This window comes from Glycine max, chromosome 19, assembly GCF_000004515.6.
Source record: "Glycine max cultivar Williams 82 chromosome 19, Glycine_max_v4.0, whole genome shotgun sequence".
NCBI classification, from domain to species: Eukaryota; Viridiplantae; Streptophyta; class Magnoliopsida; order Fabales; family Fabaceae; genus Glycine; species Glycine max.
The window spans coordinates 4,039,290-4,049,277 of record NC_038255.2 but is presented as its reverse complement, the minus strand read 5'-3'; the positions used below and the strand labels follow the sequence as shown (position 1 = coordinate 4,049,277).

Genomic DNA, 9,988 nt, shown 5'->3' with positions numbered 1-9,988 from the left:
CTTTTTAAAATATAAAATTGTAATTGAAAAGTGTAGTTACATAGCTTAATATTGAAAGATAAGTTCAAAATAACTTCTATTTAAGCTAATATGTAGAAAGCTTCTCTAAAAGATCAAATAAATTTACAAATTAATATCACCTTTAATTTGAGCTTAAAAAAATTATTTCATTTTTTCTTCCGTATAATCCCAATGAACCTAACAAAGTGAAAACGACCCAAAATAAATTGTTTGTCCTTCAAACCTATAGAATATATCAGTACATCATTTGAGCGAAAGATTATACTCATTACTCTCCTTTTTTTTTTGAATTTAGTATTAAAATCGCTTGATTTTAGACTTGGTATAACTCAAAGTTATAATTCTATTTGGTTTGCTCAACCAATAAATTATTCCAAGAATATACAAGAAGATAAAAAAAAATATGAGATTGTATTAAAAATTATATAAAAAAATATAAGAATATCCTGTGGTGTTGAGAGAATTGGACAAATAAAGATTCAAAAAAGAATAGATTAGAAGTTCTAAGTTTATCCCAACACAACTAATAAAAATTAATATCATCTTTATATATTTGTCTAGATTAGATTATAATGATTTAATAAATAAATATAATGATTTAATGACTTTTTTCTGTTTGACAATCCAATCAAATTAGTATCAATTTTTTTTTTTTTTGTCTAGATTAGATGCTCTTATGTTCATGATTTCAAGCGAATGAAGCCATGGAATTCCTTTCATCTATTGTGTCCGTACCAAACAAAATCAACCTTAGACAATGGAATTTTTGTCAGAAACATACCCAAAAAAAATTATTTACAAAAACATACATATCCTTTATTATTTATATAAACATCCAATTTTATTATTCACAAATATATCCAAATTTACACTGTAATTTTAATAAAAAAATTTGCAAAAAAACATTAAAAAAATGTGGCCACACTGCAATGAACGGAGAATTTTTAATAAAGGAAAAGAGAGAAAATGAATATATAGTATAACAGTTGTGTCAGTTACTCCATCTCAAATATGGAAAATCGTGAAGCATGACGAGAGTGAGAAGTTACCGTCTCATCAATTTAAAACCATGTAATCAGGCAATTGAATGAATAAAAAATGAAACAATTGTCTGTTTACAGGATGAAAAAATCGTGAGCCGCTACCTTCTCTTCAGTTACTTTTTCTATATTCTTTCCAATGTAATAATTTAATTTCTCATCTTATCCTGTAATTGATGATATATTGCATTTGCAGTAAGTAGTTGCAGAATATTTCAGGGCAAAAAACGTATAAAAAATTTGGATACCAAAAAGGAAATATTCCTATATATATTGTTAAATTAATTTGAGGATAGATGAAGAGAGTAAGCAATTATTGTCTCATTAATTTTAAAATCGTATTATATATCAAGCAGTTGAATGAATAAAAAATGGAACAATTATGTCAGTTTGCGGGATGAAAAAAAATCGTGAAGTGAGCACTTATCTTCTCATCAATTATTTTTTTGTACACCTTCTTCTTTCTCATCTAATAATTTAATTTTCCATCTTATCCTTTAATTGATACATATATTACATTTACAGTAATTGGTTGCAGAATATTTCAGAGACAAAAACATATAAAAAAATGTGGACAAGAATATATTCTTTATATATTATATATTGTTAAATTAATCATGGTAGAAATTAACAAAATTATTTTTACTTTTACAATTTGTAAGTGTTTTTTTACATATAACCCCAAATTAAAATTCCAACTACATTAAACTTTGAAATTTTTTAAGTGTTTTTCTTTACCGTTTCAACTTTCTAGCTTAACATGGCATAGGATAGGAGCAACCAGTGACATTTCATGCACCAATTTGGGGTTCTAAGGAAAGTGGCCCATTTGCTCTTCTAGTTTCTCCGAATCCGATCTCACCACCCTTTATCTATATCTCAATTTGAGCTTTGAATCATCGTCGTCGACATTCATAAAATCATCACAATTCATAAACCACTCTTCTCTCTGAAACGCAACTCGAGCAAGTGAGTTTCCTATCTCTGTCTCTGAAGAAAACCAATTCTGGGTACTGGGTAGTTTAGTCATCAGTGACAACATCAGTTTCTGTTTTAAAAATCTGATCTTGTCGTGGGTTTTGTTGCTTGCGGGTCCCTTTTTCATTTCTTTTTATTAATTAATTACATAGAATTTGTTTCAGGAATGGGAAAGTTTCAGGTTATGACTATGCCCAATTCTTCTCTGCAAACTTACCTGAATGTGGGGAATTTATCACTGTTCCAATACAAATTGACCTGAAAGTTACTTTTGTTCCAATACAAATTCTCTACAATATTAGACATTGAATGAAATTCTGGGCAGTTTAGGGGTGTATTGAATTAAGATTTCAAAGGATTTTAAAAGACTTTTTTATGATTAAAAAGTCTTGTGGTATTCAATCAAGACTTTTATAAAATATAAACAAATCTTGTGGTATTCAATCAAGACTTTTATAAAATATAAACAAATATTGTGGTATTCAATTAAGACAATAAAGATTTTTTTTTCAGGGCAACAAAATCTGTTGGTATTCAATTGAGATTTCTTACCACTTTTAAAATGTCTTTTGGTATTCAAAAGTAAATAGATTTTGATGGATTCTTTTGTGGAATGGATTTTGAGAGACTTTTTAGCTAGAAATACACATAAAATACTCCTCCAACAATCTCACCCAAACCCTTGAGACTTTTCATAATCTTCCAAAGACTTTTTCTTCTCCTGCCGAACAAGACACAAACCACTACCAGGTTCATTCTCTTACAACTTTTCAATCAATTTTACCTATTTTTTTAATGGCAATCGATAGTCAATATTGTTCATACTATATGTATATTACGCAAATCAAAAGAAAAGGGTGTTGTATATGCTTCAAGATTTCGTATTCATATTGTTTTCAACGTCCAGGCAATGAATATGCATCAAAAGAATGGCAATTGATATGCATCAAGATTTCATATTGCTTTTTTTTTAGTACTGTATATGCAAATCAAAATAAAAAACTCTTTTTTTTTTCTGTTTCTTCAACTTGTTTTTTTACAACGTTCATTATTATTATTATTATTTTCTTGTGTTATTATTAAAATGTTAATTATTAATGTGTTATTATTATTTTTTTGACAGCGTGTTATTATTATTATTATTGTTTAATAATTTTTTAATTGTTATTGTGTTATTATTATTGTTATTTTGTTAATAGTTTTTTTTTAAATGATTTTATGATATATGAGTATTATTTTTATGGAAAATGCTAACATGTGCCCTTAAGACACTTGTTAGTGTATTATGTATAGAAATTTTGTATTGAAAATTGTGCAATTTACTTTTTTAAAAGTCAAAAATTGTTGTTTTTAAGACATAGTTACTATTGGAAGTATCCTTAACATGTGCCCTAAGTGCGCATGTTAGCATGACCCTTATTTTATTATTAGGTAGTTTTTTATTGGTTTTTCTATTGAATTGTATATTATTCGGGATATAGTCACTATACTTTTGACAATTAGAAAACAATAACTATTTTTGTCAAATAACTAGTTTCTTATATATATATTAGCGATCAAATGGGGGATTCACAAGAAAATAACAAAGGAAAGAGTAGAGACAAAGATAATTATGTATCTTGGACTATGGAGGATACCAATGAGTTGTTGCACCTCTTGGTGGATGCTATGAATAGGGGATTGCGTGATGCCAATGGGTCACTTAGCAAACAAAATGTAGAACGAATAATACTTCCTCAACTCAATGCAAAAACTAAATTCCCTAAAACTTATAGTCATTATTTGAGTCGGATGAAGTGGTTTCGAAACCAGTATAACATGATGTCAACCCTTATGCGCAACAACTCTGGCTTTGGATGGGACCCAATTGGAAAAACTTTCACTGCTCATGAGGATGTATGGAAAGATTACTTAAAGGTGAGCTAAGTTCATAATCTTTTAAATATATTAATAGTTATAAATTTAGTAAATTATAATATTTGTAGTATATTAACAATGATTTTTTTTTAGTCCCACCCAAGTCACAGCAAACTTCGAGGAAAAAGTATGGTTGATTATGAGTATTTGAAGATCGTTGTTGGGGGTGGAGTTTCTAGCGGGAATAATTCTATATCAGTCGATCCAGATGATACTGATGCAACAACTTTTGAGCCAGAAAATAGAACTGTTGGGATAGAAGAATTTTCATATGATCCTAATAGTGATACATTCATAACACCAAATAACTATGAACCAGCATATCAGCCTCCATCACCAAACCAACCAAGTCCACCATCCCACCCCCCTTTAGATTCAGAGGTTCCCATAGAAAAACAAAACTGTCACAAGCGAAGGAGATCCGAGTATGGAGGGAGTTCAAGCGCTGTTGGGATCAACAATCAAGGCAACGTTCTGGAAAATCTTTCTGTTGGCATTGGGACTATTGCTGTGAATTTTGAAAAAATATCCAACATGATGGAGAAAAGAGAAAAAGATAGAGATAGAGATAGAGAGCTCGAGGGTATTATTTGGGATGTTATAAAAGAAATTCCAAATTTGGATGACATAACGCGTTTCAAGACAGCTGAATTGTTAAATACTAAAGCAAAAAAGGATTTTTTCTTGAAGATGTCACCGGAAGAACGCTCATCTTGGATAAACTTTAAGTTAGGGAATAATTAATATTTTGATCATCTATTATTAACATATTATTTTAAACATCGTGAGTTTGTTGAACTATATCTTTTGGGTCTCTATTTTGGTTGAAGTATTTGGTTTGTTTTTTGGTCGAACTATTATGGTTGTATTTTGGTTGAAATATTTGGTTTGTTTTTTGGTCGAACTATTATGGTTGAAGTATTTAGGTTATATATTTTGTGAAATTGTTGTGGTTAAACTTTAGTTATATTTATTTTATATATGAATTTGTATTAACTTTGATATTGACTTATAACCATGACCATGACATAAAGAACGAAGAAATGGATGGAGATATATATAATGAAGATACAAATGATGAAGATATAGATGACGAGGAAACAAATGAAGAATTTTATGAAGCCACATACACATATGTGATGGCAATTTATGCTTTAATAGATATATTAAATCAGTTTTTGAATATGATGCGTGGTGAACATATTGAACGTCCATTAACTCGACGACAAATTACTAGTCGGGGATATGACTATATACACAAAGCATTAAACGATGATCCTGCAATCTTTCGACAAGTATATAGGATGTATCCTGATGTATTTCGAAAGTTGTGCACGATTATAAGAGAAAAAACACCTTTGGAGGATACAAGATTTATTTGTGTTGAAGAAATGCTTGCATCATTCCTACAGATTGTCGGCCAGAACACTCGATATTGTGTAATCCGCAATACATTTGGCCGATCACAATTTGCTACAAGTGAAAATTTTCACAAGATTTTGAAAGCTCTGAACTCATTAGCACCTGATTTAATGGTTAGACCAGGCTCAACTGTGCCTGCAAAAATAAGGGAAAGCACAAGGTTTTATCCTTATTTTAAGGTATGTGATCATTATCTAATTATAACAAAATTATAATTATAATTGTGATTATTATAATAATATTTATGATTATTGATACACACACTTTAGGATTGCATTGGAGCTATTGATAGTACACATATTCCCGCATCAGTAAAAGGACGAGATGTAAGCAGTTATCGTGATCGTCATGGAAATATATCACAAAATGTATTAGCTGCTTGTAACTTTGATTTGGAATTCATGTACGTTCTTAGCGGGTGGGAGGGTTCAGCACATGATTCCAAGGTGTTAAGTGATGCTTTGGCAAGGAAGAATGGACTTAAAGTGCCCCAAGGTAAGTATTATCTGGTGGATTGTGGATTTCCTAATCGACGCAAATTTTTAGCCCCATATCGAGGTGTACGATATCATCTACAAGATTTTGCAGGTCACGGTAATGACCCTGAAAATGAAAAGGAATTATTTAATCTTCGGCATGCATCCTTAAGGAATGTGATTGAGAGGATATTTGGTATTTTTAAATCGCGGTTCACAATTTTTAAGTCAGCACCTCCATTTCTATTTAAAACACAAGCAGAGCTTGTGTTGGCATGTGCAGCACTTCATAATTTTCTTCGCAAAGAATGTCGTTCTGATGAATTTCCAGTGGAACCTACTGACGAGTCTTCATCTTCATCTTCAGTGTTACCAAATTACGAAGACAATGATCATGAACCCATTGTTCAAACACAAGAGCAGGAACGAGAAGATGCTAATATATGGAGGACTAATATAGGTTCAGATATGTGGAGAAATGCTAATAATTAGGCGAACATGAAGTGAGAATCACTTTGTTATTATTTTTTTAGGCAATAATGACTTTGTTATTAAAAGGTTTAAAATTTCTATCGTTTTTATTTTCTTTATTCAAACATTATAATTTATTTATCATCTTTTTCATTCACTTTTGTAACTTCCGTTATTTTTTTGTTTAAAATGTATTAATCTTTCAAAATCTTAAAAATCCATAAAGTACTTTGAAATCTTAAAAATCTGTGTTAGAAATCCATTAAAATCTTGGGTTAAGAATCCTGATTGTAAAAAGTCTTTTAAAAAAAATCTTTTAAAATCCCACAAAATCAATACAATCCCACATAATCTTTTAAAATCTTTAAGATTGTTTTTGTCAAAATATTCTCTCAAAATCCCAATCCAATAGTCACTAGTGACAACATCATTGTTTCAAAAATCTGATCTTGTTGTGGGTTTTGTTGCTTACGGGTTCACTTTTCATATTTTCTTTTGTTAGTTACTTAGAATTTGTTTCATGAATAAAAAGTTTCTGATGATGACTAAGCCCAATTCTTCTCTGCAAGCTTACCTGAATGTGGGGAATTTATCACTGTGTATCACACTTTGAATCCCAACCCACCAACCAGAATGTTGTCTAAAAGAAAACCCCTTTACAGATTCCCACTCATTCCTGTTTCTGCCCTTATCATATGCCTCTTCTTCTTGGTTTTGTATCACTACCATGCAAAACCTGATTCCCAGTTCCATGGATTGTCCAAAACTTCATCAACATCATCACATACCCCTCGATGCTCCGGGCAAGCCCTCGCCTTGGGGGAGAAATTCGTGTCGTATGCACCTCACAGCGGGTTCAGCAACCAGCTTTCGGAGTTCAAGAATGCTGTTCTGATTGTGGGGATACTGAATCGGACTTTGGTGGTTCCTCCCATTCTGGATCACCATGCCGTTGCCCTGGGTAGTTGTCCAAAGTTTCGCATTGTGGATCCAAAGGATGTTCGGATGTCTGTTTGGGATCATGTGATTGAGGTCATCCAGAGTCGAAGGTTAGTGAGTTGTCACTTGTTGTTGGGTTATGATTTGTGTTTTTGCGAAATGGCTGGTGAAGAAGGCTTGAACCAATGCTTTGGGTGTGTGAATGCCAATATGATCCAGATGAGATTGAGTGGATCTATTAAAATTTGATTTTACTTACTAATAAGTTTGTTGTGTTCTCTTAAGTCTTAATAAATGATTACTCACAGGTCATAATTCATTTAGCATAAATTTGAGAAAAGTTGAAGTTCTGGTCCTAAAGGTATAATATCCAATGCTTCAACCATAGTTATTTTGTATCCCTCTTTTTTCTTTTTGTGTGATTTTTTTATCATGCCAATTGTAGAATTATAACCATTAATAATACTCTTGCTCCCATCAAGATAAATATGTCCCCTTCCCCTATTCCTGCCTATGTATATAGGATATTTTAAGAAATGATTTCTTTCTTAATAGTGGGATCCATGGAAAGAATAGGGATTTTTTAAGCTATTTCCATGGCTATCAGAGATACTGACGACTCTTTCTATTCCATGATTTTCACAGTGCAAAATCATTTCTACCAGTTGCTTGCTTTTTGGTTGATATATAATTGTAATTGATAAGGTTTCCTTTTGTATCATGATAATGGCGGCTGTAACTTTCAAAGTAAAATTTAAGGGCATGAATACCTTTCTTCCATGGTTTCTGTATGATTGACATTTTATATTTGAAACTGCAGTTCACTTGGTTACCTGTATGAATTTATTTGTTCATTTTTCTCACAGGTATATCTCCATTGCTGAAATTATAGATGTCTCGTCTTTAGTTTCTCCCTCTGTTGTTCAAGTAATCGATCTTAGGGATTTTGTGTCAATATGATGTGGCATCAGCATAGATTTGGCTTGCATAAAAGATACAAAGTTGCAGTCCTCTGTTTCTGAAAGGCTAAAGCAATGTGGATCTCTGCTAGCTGGGGTCCATGGTAGTATTGGAAAGTGTATATATGCTGTCAATGAAGATTGCAGAACTACAGTATGGACTTACCATAAATATGGCCATGAAGATGACAAGTTGGATTCATTCCAAGCAGATGAACAACTGAAGCAAAAAAAGAAAATATCATATGTTAGGAGATGGAAAGATGTATTTAAGACTCTTGGACCTGGTTCTGAAGTTGAATCAGCCTCACTACTGGTATTTGGAAGCCTTTTCTCTGCCGCATACAAAGGTTCTGAACTACATGTTGATATTCATGAATCTCATCAGGACCAGAGGTTTCTATCATTGATGAAGAAGATTAAACGTATTCCATTTGTCCTAGAAATTATGATTGCCGGAAAGCAGTTCGTTAAAGAAACCATAAAGGCTCCATTTCTTTGTGCACAACTTAGACTGCTGGATGGGCAGTTTAAGAATCATCAAAAGGCTACATTTCACGGATTAAGGCAAAAAATTGAATCTATGAGGAAGGAAGGCCTTCTACCCATTCATATTTTTATAATGACTGATCTTCCTGGAGATAATTGGACTGGTACTTATTTAGGTGATTTAATTAGTGACAAACGTAATTATAAGGTGCATTTCTTGAAAGAGAATGATAAGCTGGTTAGGCGAGCAGCCGTAAAACTCATGGCAGTGGGTCATGGACAGAGGTTCATTTCAAATTCAGATACTTCAATTAGTAAAAGGTATTGTTCCAGTCAGAGATTACCAGATCTACTTCTTTATGTTGAGCAGACTGTATGTAGCTGTGCATCTCTTGGTTTTATTGGAACTCCTGGGTCAACAATTGCTGAAAATATAGAACTAATGAGAAAGATTGGCTCAAGCTCTCAGTACTGTTGATTGCTTTGTGGAAAATCACTTATGTTAATAGGGTTTTGTTGATTGATGGGGTGAAAGTTCAATCATGTTTGTACCAGGAGATGATTGAATAAGCCACGTTCTGAGTTATCTATTCTTTCCCCAAATTTTGACAATTAGTCACCTATGCCAAACAATAGCCATTTCTTAGGAGACAGACAATCAAATGTCAAGAGCATTGTTCTTATGTTAGGTATGAAACTCTGCTATGCATATTGTTTCCAAAAGGTTACTTTCTTGATGCAATTTAAACCATGACAGAAATTAGCACCGAGATTTCTGTCAACTTTGTTATTTTTAAATGCTTTGTTTTACTGGATAAATTCTATGAGCAGTTAGTTTCATGGGGAATTGACTTTGTTTCTTGCTCCCACTTTTTACCTTGTTCAAACATTTAAGGCAGTGTACTAAGTTGTCATTTTTTTTTTCATAACATGCCATTTTGCCTCCCCAACTAGCCCACCAATCTTTTCCTCTTCTATCTTGAGTTGGTGGAGTGGGAGCAAGTAACCTTGTGTAATTTGTACGACTCACAATGGCTTTGATGCCTGAGAATTTCTATTTTCTTGAACATGAGCAAGTTGAATACTATCTTGCTACTAAATGGAAGACAAGTACACAGCCAAATTTCTTCCACATCAAGGTTTAGATGTTGTTTGAGGCGTGCTAATTTACAAATATATGAAGTATGAATGTGTGTCTGAATTATAAGGTAATGGCTAAGTATTGTGGAATATGGTTTGATCCCGCGATATTTGAAATCAATTATATGAAAATAAG

The 9,988-nt window shown here is 32.2% G+C and overlaps 2 protein-coding genes and 1 pseudogene across 4 annotated transcripts; all 3 read left to right on the top strand.

Annotated features, from left to right (window-relative positions):
• Positions 1-3,303: 3,303 nt before the first annotated feature.
• LOC100809505 (uncharacterized protein At2g29880) lies at positions 3,304-5,495 on the top strand. Its single transcript, XM_006603852.3, has 2 exons — positions 3,304-3,956; positions 4,050-5,495. The coding sequence occupies exons 1-2, from the start codon at positions 3,600-3,602 to the stop codon at positions 4,698-4,700; spliced, it is 1,008 nt and encodes a 335-aa protein (XP_006603915.1). The 5' UTR covers positions 3,304-3,599; the 3' UTR covers positions 4,701-5,495.
• A 276-nt stretch (positions 5,496-5,771) lies between these two features.
• Positions 5,772-9,552, top strand: LOC102662281 (uncharacterized). 3 transcript variants are annotated; one of them, XM_041012938.1, is made up of 3 exons: positions 5,772-7,374; positions 7,573-7,625; positions 8,131-9,552. In XM_041012938.1, the coding sequence occupies exon 1, from the start codon at positions 5,780-5,782 to the stop codon at positions 6,344-6,346; it is 567 nt and encodes a 188-aa protein (XP_040868872.1). In that variant the 5' UTR covers positions 5,772-5,779; the 3' UTR covers positions 6,347-7,374; positions 7,573-7,625; positions 8,131-9,552. The 3 variants fall into 3 exon arrangements, with proteins under 3 accessions (XP_040868872.1, XP_040868871.1, XP_040868870.1); XM_041012937.1 differs by lacking the exon at positions 7,573-7,625; XM_041012936.1 differs by having other exon boundaries at positions 5,772-7,625.
• Positions 6,959-9,552, top strand: LOC100808958 (O-fucosyltransferase 30-like; annotated as a pseudogene).
• Positions 9,553-9,988: the final 436 nt, after the last annotated feature.

What these genes read in the sequence shown, in the direction of transcription:
- LOC100809505 (XM_006603852.3), top strand. Translation starts at nt 3,600, where the DNA reads ATGGGGGATTCACAAGAAAATAACAAAGGAAAGAGTAGAGACAAAGAT. An exon ending in TATGGAAAGATTACTTAAAG is followed by an intron (nt 3,957 to 4,049) that starts GTGAGCTAAGTT and finishes ATTTTTTTTTAG; the next exon opens with TCCCACCCAAGTCACAGCAA.
- LOC102662281 (XM_041012937.1), top strand. Translation starts at nt 5,780, where the DNA reads ATGTACGTTCTTAGCGGGTGGGAGGGTTCAGCACATGATTCCAAGGTG.